Here is a 13,414-nt window from a genome sequence, read left to right as displayed (position 1 = left end):
TACAGCTTACTTTGATGCTGAAACCTGGGACAATAGCAAGTTGATCGTTATGAAGGACCCACCACTGACCTAAATTCTCAGTCAGTTAGCCACCATCCAGCGGCAACAAATAACTCAGGATGAGCGCAGTTACATCATCCATGAGATATTGAGTCTACTCACCAAGCATGAGACAAGGCTCTTTGGCGCAGCTCTCCAACATGTCCCTGGACAACACTCCTCAGACCTTCCTGGATGTCTCTGAGGGTACTACTCTAACCTGATGATGGCCCCAGGAGGAGTGGAGCCTCCAGCTGAACTCCCTCATCACCAGTGAAGCCATTGTCACTGCCAGCCAGTTGCTTGACTGTGGCAACCAACTACACAATCCTCCAGGCGACCGACTCGGTACACTTGGCACAATTCCTTTCTGAGTATGTTACAACAATCACACCACATGGACATCATAAAGTACCTGTCTGGTCACAGAACACTATGGTACTCAGGGCTCCATGTAATTGCCCATTTCAGTGTAAAAATTGCCTCACACTTGTAGAACCAGAAAAAATATCTTTATAGAGACATCACTCTGTAAATGGAGGAAAACAGGAAAACACAATATTCAAAAGGTGAAACGACAATCAATTATGCCTGAAGTAGCAGCATGTGGCGACAACTCATACTGTAGCATGATCAGGAGTACATCACAAATCCGTTTGGTGGTGTTACACATGGTGTATGATATTTAGGTTATCCCCAGAGAACATACCAAAGATGGACTTTTTCCAGGATGGGGCACTTCAGTGACCCACCAGTGAGATTCACCTTCAGATTACCCACCAAAATAGACCAAATGCTCATCTAACAGGGTTTACTGGTCATCTCCCTTTGTTCATGCCTAAGAGAGTGGCGAGAGCACCTTGCCACAGAGTACCTAACTAAGAGTTAAATAACTTTAAGACCCTCCTTTGGGATCAGTAAACTAAACTCAACCGCTGGTTGACCACTTCAGTTATACAAAGACAGATTAGACACACTTATATATGCTTGCATTCACTGAAGAACATACACAAGCAAAAGAAATATGGACTTTTATTTCCTCTGGCAAACATATGAAATGTATTGCCTTTTAGCACTGTGCCTTCAGTTTTCTTGCCCAACTTTTTACCGGACAAGGTCAGGCACGTAAAAGATGTACAGATAAATGCCAGCATACATCCGGATGGCATATTATCTGTGTGCAGTTTGCATGTTCTCCACGTGTCTGCGTGAGTTTCTTCCAGGTGCTCCGGTTTCCTCCCACAGTCCCAAGACAGGCTGTTCCGGTGGACTGGTAACCAAGTCACACAGTGTGTGAGTGATAGAGTGTGTTTCATTGATTTATGGATGAGTGACTCATTGTAAGCAGTGTATCTAGCAGTGTAAGTCACCTTGGTGACTAAGGTGTGGGCTGATAACACTGCCTAATGTTCAATGGAAGTCACTTTGGAGAAAAGTGTCTGCTAAATGAAGTAATGTAGTGTAGTGTAATACCCATGTAAATATCTTCCATTTGACAAGAAGGAGCCTGACCCTCAATCCTTGCTCCTATTGATACGACCAGTGTTATCTAGAGACAGTGGAACTGCAGCAGGACTGCTCAGAGGAGGTGGTGGTAGCACTGAGCATGGAAAAGCCACTGTGGCTGGACTCCAGACTGGTCATCGAGCCCCTGGAAAAGAGGGAGGTCATGCCTCCGCGTCAGTACCAAGCTGACAAAGCAGGCCAGGGACACTGGGGGAGAAAGTTGGGAAATCATAGTAACTCAGCTGACCTGAAATCATGGGAGGCCAGCAGCTCAGTGTAGTACATTATCCTGCATCTTGGGGGCAACACCTGCAAGCTGGCCAGCACCTCATCCATGCGAGGCCTGTAAGAGGCAGCACACGGTGGTGCAGACTGGAGCTTCCATTGCAATAAATAGAATCCTGCCCATCTGGTCACATGGGAGCCCTGCAGATGTCAGAGAGGGTAGCGAAGATGTGGGAGGCTACAGTCCTTCATCTCTTAGCTACATTATTAACTGGCTGAGAGCTGTAGTACCTGGAGTCTAGGTTGTGTTATAAGCCTGGAAAAAGCTCCTTAGTGAGACAACGTAACATAATTGGCAGTATTTAACTAATGATCACTGTCTATAACCATACATTCCTTTTTTAAGCTCATTAACTCTTACTGCCATCTCTGACCTGCACACTCTCACCCTCCTTGCAAGTGAGGGGTGACTCCACTGCGATGTAGTCCTTCCCCAGCTGCCAGGACCTATCAATCAGCTGCACACTGTTCGCGCCCTGCAGGTCCTTCCTCAGGGGCTGGGGCACACACTTTGAGTGAAAAATGCTAAAAATGACATCGCCCTTGCAAACATCGAAGTCCCAGGTGATAACAGAAGAAGCATCGATCACTTCAACCAACACCTGTGTTGATGAAAAAAAAATTATTGGTGACTAACAGTACATGTTTTTCAGAATGAAACAGAAGGAAGCAAGAACACATTTTGCAATGTTAAACTGTTCTGCCATTGTCATTACATTGATAACTGCATTACTGCAATTTAATTCCTCTACCACCAGATGGGGTCATGTACGCTGCTGGTCAAATGCTTCATTTTACAACACTTCCGCTTTGGTTTTTGTGCCCAAGGGCAGACATTCACTATATCAGTGACCTAACCTCATGTGGAGCACCCTTGGCAATGCTGACGCTCTGATAGATGGTCTCTGGCCACAGACGTATGTCTTCAATCCCTATGTCTTCCAGCGTCTTGTACAGGTTTTTGGGGACCAGTCCTCCTTCAGGGACTTGGCACTGAATGAATCACAGCAGACATCTATCAGCCACATCTTAGTGTGTTTTTTTTTTTTTTTTTTAAATAATTCTCATATATAACATACAAGTAATGACACACTTCAGTATTTAGTACTGGGCTTGTAACTTGTTATTGCTGAGTACTTTGATTTATGAGCAAACAATAATAATCATTACAAACTACAGTTTGAATCCCATTATTAATAATAGATTATTAATATTATTATGGGGTTCGGGGCTCGTTGCTACGGGCTGTTCGTTCCCTGTATGACCGGAGCAGGAGCTTGGTTCGCATTGCCGGCAGTAAGTCAGACCTGTTCCCGGTGCATGTTGGACTCCGCCAGGGCTGCCCTTTGTCACCGATTCTGTTCATTATTTTTATGGACAGAATTTCTAGGCGCAGTCAGGGAACGGAGGGTGTCTGTTTTGGTGGCCGCGAGATCTCGTCTCTGCTTTTTGCGGACGATGTGGTCCTGTTGGCTTCATCAAGTCAAGACTTGCAGCGTGCACTGGGGAGGTTTGCAGCCGAGTGCGAAGCGGCGGGGATGAGAATCAGCACCTCCAAATCCGAGGCCATGGTTCTCAGTCGGAAAAAGGTGGATTGCTCCCTCCGGGTTAGGGGGGAGTTGCTCCCTCAAGTGGAGGAGTTTAAGTACCTTGGGGTCTTGTTCACGAGTGAGGGAAAAATGGAGCGGCAGGTCGACAGACGGATCGGTGCGGCGTCTGCAGTAATGCGGTCATTGTACCGGTCTGTTGTGGTGAAGAGGGAGCTGAGTCGTAAGGCGAAGCTCTCAATTTACCGGTCGATCTACGTTCCTACCCTCACCTATGGTCATGAACTCTGGATCATGACCGAAAGAATGAGATCGCGGATACAAGCGGCAGAAATGAGTTTCCTCCGCAGAGTGGCTGGGCGCACCCTTAGGGATAGGGTGAGGAGCTCAGTCACCCGGGAGGAGCTCGGAGTAGAGCCGCTGCTCCTCCGCATCGAGAGGAGCCAGTTGAGGTGGCTCGGGCATCTGTTCCGGATGCCTCCTGGACGCCTCCCTGGGGAGGTGCTCCGGGCTTGTCCCACTGGGAGGAGGCCTCGGGGCAGACCCAGGACACGTTGGAGAGACTATGTCTCCCGGCTGGCCTGGGAACGCCTTGGGGTTCCCCCAGAGGAACTGGAGGAGGTGTGCGGGGAGAGGGAGGTCTGGAGTACTCTGCTCGGACTGCTGCCCCCGCGACCCGGCCCCGGATAAAAGCGGAGGAAGATGGATGGATGGATGGACTAAAAAATATATACAATAAGCTATTATATGTTTAAATAGCAAATCTCACTTAGGGAAGACTAACATGCATTCATGTAGATACTGGAACAGACATTAGAAAAGACTTATGTTGCTCACACCGCTTTCCCACTGTTTTGTAACAACAGTTTTACATTATTTTAACATGCTTTTTCATATCTAAAGTCTACATAACTTTAACAAAGTCTAATTAAATGTACAAATTTAACTTGACCATGAAAGGGAATTTTCATGGCCTGGGTGCATGTAAAGCAGAGTAAGGATATAAGAAGATAAAGTAATTAAGGAGGCTGAATTAATACACATCCGCCTTACCTGTCCTGTTTTGATATGGTACTGAGGTAAAACAAACAGAAAACTGTAAGACCTGTTCACAGTATTAGAGACACACACACACACACATTTTTAGAACCGCTTGTCCCATACGGGGTCGCAGGGAACCGGAGCCTACCCGGTAACACAGGGCGTAAGGCCGGAGGGGGAGGGGGAGGGGACACACCCGGGACGGGACGCCAGTCCGTCGCAAGGCACCCCAAGCGGGACTCGAACCCCAGACCCACCGGAGAGCAGGACAGTGGTCCAACCCACTGCGCCCCACCAGTATTAGATATTGACCCTGTATTTCACCTCAGAGGCAGCCCACTCACCACACAGTCTCCACCTAGGAAGTCAGGAATAACTTCACAGTCAATGTAGTCCACTAAGCCACCTGGTCCCCTGTAGTCATTCCCTGCATAGATGAGGAACTTCTTCCGTGTGTTCTCATCAATGAAGGGACTGATCTGAAGACCAAGGCAATATCACAATGTTTTTTTCACCACTGAAAATGATTACAACAGTAAAAGAGACTTCATTACAACTTGACTCATTGTTTTTGTATTTTTCTAAAGAAAATGTGACCAAAAGTTCCACTCACAAAAGTCCAGAGGACAGGGAATACTCGGGGGGCCCTCACAATAAGCAGACGTCCCAGGGTCTCAGGGTAGTTGGCCTCCACCACCTCAATGATGCGCAGCAGTGCCCTGACGGCTGGTCGCCACAGATGCCTCATGCTCAGGCCCTCTAGGTCCACCAGACAGGTCCAGCAGCTGCAGGCAAGAACAAACACAAACTTTTCTTTGTTAAGGATGGTCATATTTTAGCTCAGTATGGGATGGGACATTACACCCATTTTCTCAGTATTGCAGCCTACACGTGTTCACTCAATATAGAATGGAACCTTACACATCTTTTGAGTGCAGACTCTCACACATCCTGATAGCAATAGGACAATACGATAGAAAAGTGGGACAACTGATAGCGTAGCTGTAGAGGTGCTGCCTTTGGACTCCAAGGTCACAGGTTCGATTCCTACCTCCAGCTGTAGTACGCATGAACAGGGAACTTACCCTAAATTGCTCCCGTAAAAATTACCCAGCTGTATAAATGGGTAAATAATTAAGTAACAACTTTGTAAGTCGCTTTGAAAAAAAAACATCAGCTAAATATAAATACAAGTAGAAGACACCTTTGTACCCCTGATGCCTGTACTTTGTGAGGTATAATCTGAGGTGGTCTTGATCTAGACTACCTCCTGACCCAAATTAAGGCAAAGTTCTGTATAAATTCTCTTTAGTTGTATACATTAATAATGCATCCTGCCACAAAAAAAAATAAGCGTGGCAAAATAGCACAGTGGTCACAGCCTCCACCTTCTGGAGTCGAAGGGTCCAAATTCCACCTCCACCTACTGCAGTACCCTTGAGCAAGGATGTTAGCCTAGACTATATAAACTGTATGGAGCTTAACATTGTAAGCTGCTTTGGAAAAAAATATCAGCTAAAAGTTTATTTTTAAAAAATTTAAAAAACACTCCATACTACTTTAGACAGCAGGAAACAATGAAAAGTCCTAAGAGAAAAATAATGTACCTATCCAGTCTCATCATTCTTTACATGTGGTACTCATGCCAAACTGTTGTCAGAAGTTAATCATTTGCAGTAGGTAGGTAACTGAGGTCAAAGTTTCATTCTGCAAACACAAGAACATATGCCAGTAAGGGCAGTGGATGGAACACAGATTCACCAAGGAAAGATCTGCTGAAATCAGCTATTTCAGTACCTTACTGGCCGGCGGAACAACTTGGTATTTTCTCCACAGCGTCTCAAACCCTCTTCGTTGATTGACAGTACCTGGGTTAGAGAGAAAAGGCGTTAACAGCATTCGCACTTTGAGTAAGGGATATGCATGTGTGCGTGCTGGTCCACACAGTTCACTCACATGTCTCAGCAAAGACTCTTGCCCCACGGCACGAACCAGCCCTTTAGTGTCCATCTGACCCAAACGTAGGATGTAGAGAGGGCGCCCATCTGTGGGATTGGGGCAGGAAAATATATTCAGTTTTAATGACTGCATCTCATGGCTGTCACATTACAGTCATGCATTTCCCCACACTGTCAATAAAACAGCCAGCTGGGACACTGAGCCAAAGTTTTATGGACTGTAAATAAGACAAACATTTACAGCGTGGCCACATAATAAAGACATGGTTCTTTATTTCAGTTTACCACTAGTTATGTAATACTTTACACTACTCCATCTCATCCTGATTCTATCTTGCGGCACACTGGCTTTCATTCTATACCTCTGTCATCGTGGTGCCAGCCCCCAGAGTAGTATTCCAGCAAGACCTGCGGAGGTGCCCATGTCTCCAGCAAGTAGTCCACCTGGTGTTGCTTCCGCCAGGTGAGTGACTGGCAGAGGAAGTCACGCGCTTTGTCCACGTTGAAGTCACGTGCACGCAGGAAGCGCAGGATATGCTCATCCTTGGGGATCTGTGGAAGCGGTGGGTTTTAGTTATATTAGAGCTAATACTGTCACTATTTTCGTTACGTGATGCTTTTATCCAAAGCAACTTGCAATTTTACTCTTTTTTCGTAGGTGGATAATTTACTGAGGGAATTCAGGACAACACTCTTAGTACTCCAGAACATCTCCTTGGATTTTGAGTAGTAACCCTCAGCTTATAAGAGCAGGTTCTTAACCACTACACTAGCCAAGCTGTTACCCTTTAATGAAGTCCTTAGGGGTGTGGCATTTGTAGGTTTGGGTGCCCCAATGTCTCACCTTGCCCTTGTGGGTCTCCTGCAGCCACAAGCGCAGCTGAATCAAGCAACTCTCCTGCAGAGGAGTGAGGTCTCCCAGGTAGTGCCTGATATAGTCTGCCTCTAGCTTATCTGCAGGGCACACAAGCACACAAAGTGTGCCTCTCAAAGCACTACAGTTGTAAAAAATAAGACAAGTCATCACCGTGCCCAGTTCTGTCAGAACCCCGTAACTGTAGCTATGCCTGACACAGCACGACTGAACATTTGCCCATGTGTTTAGTTGACTGACCATCTGTCATCCCTGATGGGAGCTCACTGAGGCTGCTGGGCCAGCTGGCAGTGTCTGTCCTGTAACGGCTGTCACCAGCACAGGACAGAGTGACAACAGGTTGCTTGAGTTTTGTTAAGGTGCTGGCCTCAGTAGCACAAGCTGCAGGTGGTGCCCAGCGAGGGATATGAGTCACTCCTTCCCTGTGCAGCTCCTTCAGATGGTACTCAATGATTTCCTTGCCCTGAAGGGTAGAAATCAATGCAACATGTTGAAAAACTGCAGCCAACAGACATGTGACCATTTCGAATATAACAGTTGCCTTCATTTATTTTCCTTAGTATACATATATTTGCATCAAGTTTGAGAATAAAGCAAAAAAATTGTGTGAGTATTATCCAGTATCCAAGTTTTTTTTTACAAAAAAACTGAGAATTTATTTAATTTTTTGTAATTTGTGCCTGTCTATTAAAATGTTTGTAGTAAGCGTTTTCAACTGGGATTTCATTTAACTCATTGTCACAAGCGCCGCTGACCTGCTAGCCCCGGTTTTCCATCCGTACTTCACTAACAAGAGCTCTATTATGGGTTGCGTGATAAAATGAAGCTGTAGACAGCAGCTAATGGTCTTCAGCCATATGGGATCTTGCCCTCTTGCTCACGCACACACAAATACCTTCTTTATGCTGCTGGCATACTGCTTAACTGCAATCTTTTCTGCCATGCTCTCAAAGCCAAAGAAGGATTTGATGTCCAAACTGGCTGACTGCTCAAAACACGTCCAGTCTTCATTTTCTGGGTGCACCTGGGTGGACACAAAGTCCAAGTGGTTTTCACTAACACTGTAAGCACAGGCATCCGGAGAGTTAAACAGGAAATGGCCTGTAGTGCACTGTCAGCTGTTTGAAATCAGAAGACTCACATTGTGAAAGATTATTATTACTTCATGACTTTATTGCAATTTTAACCATTTATGCAGCTGGACTCTTTTTAATGCATGCATAACCTTGAGGTTATACATTTGTGTCCACACTGATAAGCAAAATCTGACCAAGGGCAGCAAGTAGATGTAAGGTGTTTATGGATGTGCTGTCACGGCGATGTGGGTCAAAGGATCATACCGAGTAGCTGCATAGTTCATGGACGATGACCCTGTTAGAGAAAGTCTCATTGTGCACCTCAATGCGTAGCATCCGCTCCCGCAGGTCCAGGGAATTCTTTTGGATGAAGTACAACAAGTCAACCCCAGCAATCTGCAGGGAAAAAAAATGGAGATGAAGGATCCTAAATTCTAATGCCAGGCACCCATCTGTTACTCTACTTATAAATGCAACCACACCCTCTTTAGCAGCCGAGGTGCATCTACATCTAGTTTGCAGCGACGTTCAATCACACGAGTGGCGCCATCATCACCGTGAACCTCGCTGATGATGTCGCTGCCCACGAACATTGGTATGAGCGGGCAGGTGGGAAACCTTCTCTCATAGGCCTGGGGAACAGACAGGAAGCAAAGGGAGGCAGTGAAACTTGTGGAGGACAAACACTGGTTAAATTCCTGTACAGAGAACTAATGTATAACAATTATTGTAAAACAACCCAAAAATAGACGATGAGTAATCCGTTTCAGCTCAAACTTTTTCTAAGATTTAGCCTGTAGAAAAATAAGTTCATACTTTGTGTTCAGACTTCATTTCGGTATCAAATATGACCTTATTTACCAGTCAGCTACCTCCAAAGTAGAATTTCAACTGATTGGAAGTACAAAACATACATTCAAACAGGAAAATATGAATAAAGATACAACTAAAGGTAATGCAGTACAAGCCTGCATTTAATGACACTCATGTGCATTATGGGGAAAAAAAGCATGTCATTCATGTTAATGTGTGAGTTTCCTGTTTGGCTGGTGTGGATGTGTAGGTCACGGAGTCTGAAAACAGAATGGGTCAGTGAAAACCTTGAGGAGGCTTCAATGGGAAGACCAGTAGGAACCACATTTGTTAATAAAAGAAACACTACAACAAATCTGCGCATGGATGGATGGATGGATGGATGAAGTAATAAACATCTGCTTTAGCAATATAGTCACTCTCAAAAAAAATTCTGTGTCACTTAACAGTGCTGCATCTTGTTGTGTTACATAAGTCCCCATGAGTTGATGTCTGAGGCGCAATTTTTACATAAAGTACAGGAGGAACAAGCAAACTGACAGGTTTAGAATGTATTATTTCATGCTCTTATCAACATTGCCAGCAGGTTTGATGTAATCCAAACATGCAGAGGATTTGCAAAGGATAAAACTGGGGCAAGGAACCCTCAGTAAGATGGTTGGAAGTCTACGCAACTTTTTTCTTTTAGTTTTCTTTGCGCTGTTTGTGTCTAGCCCTTAAAAATATACCATACATTTAGTTTTGTAACTGTACACTTCTACTGTAGCTGGAAACAGCGAAAGATATCGGTTAAACAAAACCTTTTTATACACTCCTTGGTACTGATTAACAAAGGCTTGCACCAAGGGTGCAGTGGATGTTAGTTTTCATGCTTCAGTAAGAAAGAAAAGAGCTAATCTAAACAGTAGCATGATATTTACTTCCGTTACAGCTGGCCTGAACAGTGAATGCGTGCTACAGATCAAATTTCTTCTCCTCATTCTGAGTACAGGCCACATTGCCGATGTGCCTCTGGAATCTGCTTTAATCTGTGACAAAATGCTGGCGAATAAAACTAGCCAGCAGTCCAGACCTTCGGTTGAGACTATCCTTTCTCAATAGCACTCCCCCCCAAGTATTAGTTTATAACGTTATTGTGTCCTATTGATCATGTTTTTAGTCTCCCCAATACCTGATATGTTGTTATGCCTCGGTATTACTGTACATGGCACAGTCGGTAAATTCTGAGGCTAGCAGCCAGAGCAGTGCCACACGGCAACCAGTCAAAGAACTTAGTGACCGCACCACGTAAAATGACGGTGACAAAAGTGACAAACTGCTGTAACCAAAGTCACTAAGAGAGGAAAAACCTGATATGTTTTCTGAACCTGTCACTGTTTTCCTCCATTTGGCGTATGTTGGTGGTGACGAGACATCAGATTTCTTGTTACAACAAACCAAAGTGGTCACTCACTGCCATCACCAGCTCGAAGGGGTGCTTGTAGACCCTCAAGGGTGACTGATACTTCTGCACCATACTGTCCTTAGAGAGGGATTGAGGGATGATCTGAACAGTCAGGGGTTAGAGGTCACAAGTCCCTGTAAGAAAAGTGACTGCAATCAAACAGAGCTTCTTATTTTATATTTTTTCTACATCATTTTTAACCACTGTTTCTGTACCAACACTTAATTGACCATTCTGATGAATTTATATCTTTATACTTATCCCCAAACAAACCCCGAGCTTCTCGTCGCAAAGTGAACCGGCCTGAGCGGGAAGGTCACGTTCGCCGGCTTTTCAGGGCATTTCAGTGAACTTTTCTTCACTCAGGTTTCTTTATTACGACGTACAGCGGTGTAAAGCAAGTATTCACTTTCATACGGTTAAAGACAAAACAGTAAGCAAGGGAAAAGGCTGACGTGTTAGGCAAAGCAAAACAGACTCCTGCGGTATGACAGTGACACTTGCTGTAGTACAGCACGCTACGCTCCGGGTTCCGATGGGCCGAGAAACAAGTTCAACAATGCGATTATGAACTGGACTGGAATACCAGCGAGGGGAGAATATATCGGGGCAAACACAAGAAAACATTGAGGAAGCATCACTTTCGGCCCAGGACCTGAAGCCTACTTAACCGTTAACATTCACTTTCCTTCCCTTCCTCCACTGGCCACCCAGGGACACTCACAGTCCTTCCCTTCATACATTCCCCACGAGTCCCCACAGCGGTGGAACACTTATCACGTTACCCACAATTCTCAGCTACTTACGTCTAATAAACCCCTTTTCCCGCTCAAACGTGCCACTGCCTAGTAACGCGGCTCCTTACGCCTTACGGAGGGCGGACAAACACCAACGGAGAAGAACGCTGTTCTAATTCATTCGCGGTTTACATTTCTCTCTTGTTCCTTGTTAATTGAAACCGAGAGCTCGCGGGAAACTTGCGGACCGTCGTGGTCGAGTTCTAACGGTTAAAACACTGTACGACAGGACAGCAGTCTACTCCATCACACACTGACACGTGTGACGTGAAATGTTAACAGAAGAGCGAATCACTTCTGCCGTCGGTGGTGCACAGAATGTATTGATTCATTGACTGAATGATTGATTGATTGCAAGGAGACCTCACACAGATTTTCCACGCCGGTGCAGCACTTGTAACAACAACATCCAGCCAGTGACTGCACTTCCCTCAATGGTATCACTTTGACTTTCCAGATGACTCGAATACAGTACTTACACGGCCGGGCTAGTAAGTAAGTTGCAGCGCGCCGTGTCGCTCCGCTCACCTCCGCGTTAATACACACATAGAATCTTCGATAGATCGTGTGTCTATGGGAGGCTCCGCGCTCGGTGTGAACCGACGTCCTTAAACACCGCAAAGTAATACACAAGAACAGAGCTTCGCGCGACTGTTAGGTTGAATAAAGACCTCGGGGTGGGGTGGTCTGGTCTGAATTCGCTCGCTCACAGTCCCGTTCGCCACCCCCAGCAGTGCAGTCCGCCTGCCCCGCCCACTTCCACCTGTCAGTCACGTGTCGCGCCTCCCCTCCTGTCCTGTTACCCGTCATCCCCAGTCGCAAACCAGTTACTTTCCTGTCACTCGCCTGTTATTCAACTGTCACTTGTCTGTCACATGCCTTACTGCCCTGACACTCACGTGCTCCTCGTCTGTTACTTCCCTTTCCCCGATCACCTGTTCTTCACCTCTTAGTCACCTGTTAAACAGGCACTTTGTAAGTTGGCCACCACTGTGTTTGTGTTTATGCCATATTGCGTTACTTTAAATTAGAATTGGGTTGGATTTGGCGTCTATAAGCGAGCAAAAATGAATAGCAAATTGTCTTTCTAAATCTTTTTCTTCACCTGAGGTAAATACTTATATGCCTATTTTAAACAAAGGTTTGTACAGCTATTTGTTAGTAAGAGAAGGCAAAGGGCCAGACAAGCACAATGAGTTTTGACAGTGGCCACAAAACACCTTAGTGCCATGTTCCCATAAAGCACACTTTGAATCGGTTGTTAATTATGAGAGGAGTTTCATGGAATGAAACCCCATCTGGATTTAACAGACTTTTTGACGGTTCCCTTCATCATATTGGTTTCAACAGGGAAATGTTTTATCCACATAAATACGGTTCATCCTGGGAAACTTTTTTTTTTTCTGTTCACATGTTTCCACCTCGTGGCCGCTACTGAGTATTGCAGCTACTGAAAAACAACGTAAAACAATAAAATTTACAGCACACTTGTTTCTTGAGCAGTTTCTTTCTCGGGATAATTGTTCAATGAAACCACAACTTTAGGCGAATTTCCCTATGAGATGATCAGATTAAAATGACTTTTTATGGAAAAACCAAACCATTCTGTGAAAGTCAAGTGCCTCCACTACACGGAGACACGTGAACACCTTAACCACTAGGCCAATGAGCTACAACTCTTTCTGAGCCTCTCAGACAGACCTTAGAAGATGACACCAAAAAAACAGAACTTTCTCATTAGGGAAGAGATGAACAAATCATTCTGACCATACATAAACACTTTAACCACTTGACCACACAGTCTCTACTGAGCATCTCTTATGTTTTACGAAGACTTCAGCAATAGAGAGGATCAAATTACCTCTTTCCATCACTTTGAGAAGATTTAAACACGACACCATTCTGACCCCAACCGAGCACCTTACACACTGGGCCACATCCTTCACTCGCTATTATTAATGCTTTACCTTAGACATTAGAGCTACAGCTGTCAGAAAAGTCCTTCACCACCGGCCCCCATAATGATTTGCAGTC

At 45.2% G+C, this 13,414-nt stretch overlaps 1 protein-coding gene across 2 annotated transcripts; it reads right to left on the bottom strand.

Moving 5' to 3' along the window:
- Positions 1–1,433: 1,433 nt before the first annotated feature.
- LOC108936979 (SEC14-like protein 1) lies at positions 1,434–12,094 on the bottom strand. 2 transcript variants are annotated; one of them, XM_018756667.1, is made up of 16 exons: positions 11,860–12,094; positions 10,593–10,717; positions 8,809–8,958; positions 8,591–8,722; positions 8,146–8,274; positions 7,491–7,713; positions 7,221–7,330; positions 6,739–6,928; positions 6,375–6,463; positions 6,216–6,286; positions 5,032–5,203; positions 4,763–4,897; positions 2,689–2,823; positions 2,205–2,432; positions 1,793–1,971; positions 1,434–1,690 (listed from the first exon to the last, which is right to left on the bottom strand). In XM_018756667.1, the coding sequence occupies exons 2-16, from the start codon at positions 10,653–10,655 to the stop codon at positions 1,585–1,587; spliced, it is 2,112 nt and encodes a 703-aa protein (XP_018612183.1). In that variant the 5' UTR covers positions 10,656–10,717; positions 11,860–12,094; the 3' UTR covers positions 1,434–1,584. The 2 variants fall into 2 exon arrangements, with proteins under 2 accessions (XP_018612183.1, XP_018612193.1); XM_018756677.1 differs by having other exon boundaries at positions 11,909–12,094.
- Between the last annotated feature and the right edge of the window lie 1,320 nt (positions 12,095–13,414).

This window comes from Scleropages formosus, chromosome 8, assembly GCF_900964775.1.
Source record: "Scleropages formosus chromosome 8, fSclFor1.1, whole genome shotgun sequence".
Lineage (NCBI taxonomy): Eukaryota > Metazoa > Chordata > Actinopteri > Osteoglossiformes > Osteoglossidae > Scleropages > Scleropages formosus.
The sequence above is the reverse complement of the archived record's forward strand: the minus strand, read 5'-3'. Positions and strand labels throughout refer to the sequence as shown.

What these genes read in the sequence shown, in the direction of transcription:
- LOC108936979 (XM_018756667.1), bottom strand. Translation starts at nt 10,655, where the DNA reads ATGGTGCAGAAGTATCAGTCACCCTTGAGGGTCTACAAGCACCCCTTC. An exon ending in ATGCCAGCAGCATAAAGAAG is followed by an intron (nt 7,714 to 8,145) that starts GTATTTGTGTGT and finishes TCTACCCTTCAG; the next exon opens with GGCAAGGAAATCATTGAGTA. An exon ending in CCCATCAGGGATGACAGATG is followed by an intron (nt 7,331 to 7,490) that starts GTCAGTCAACTA and finishes TGTGCCCTGCAG; the next exon opens with ATAAGCTAGAGGCAGACTAT.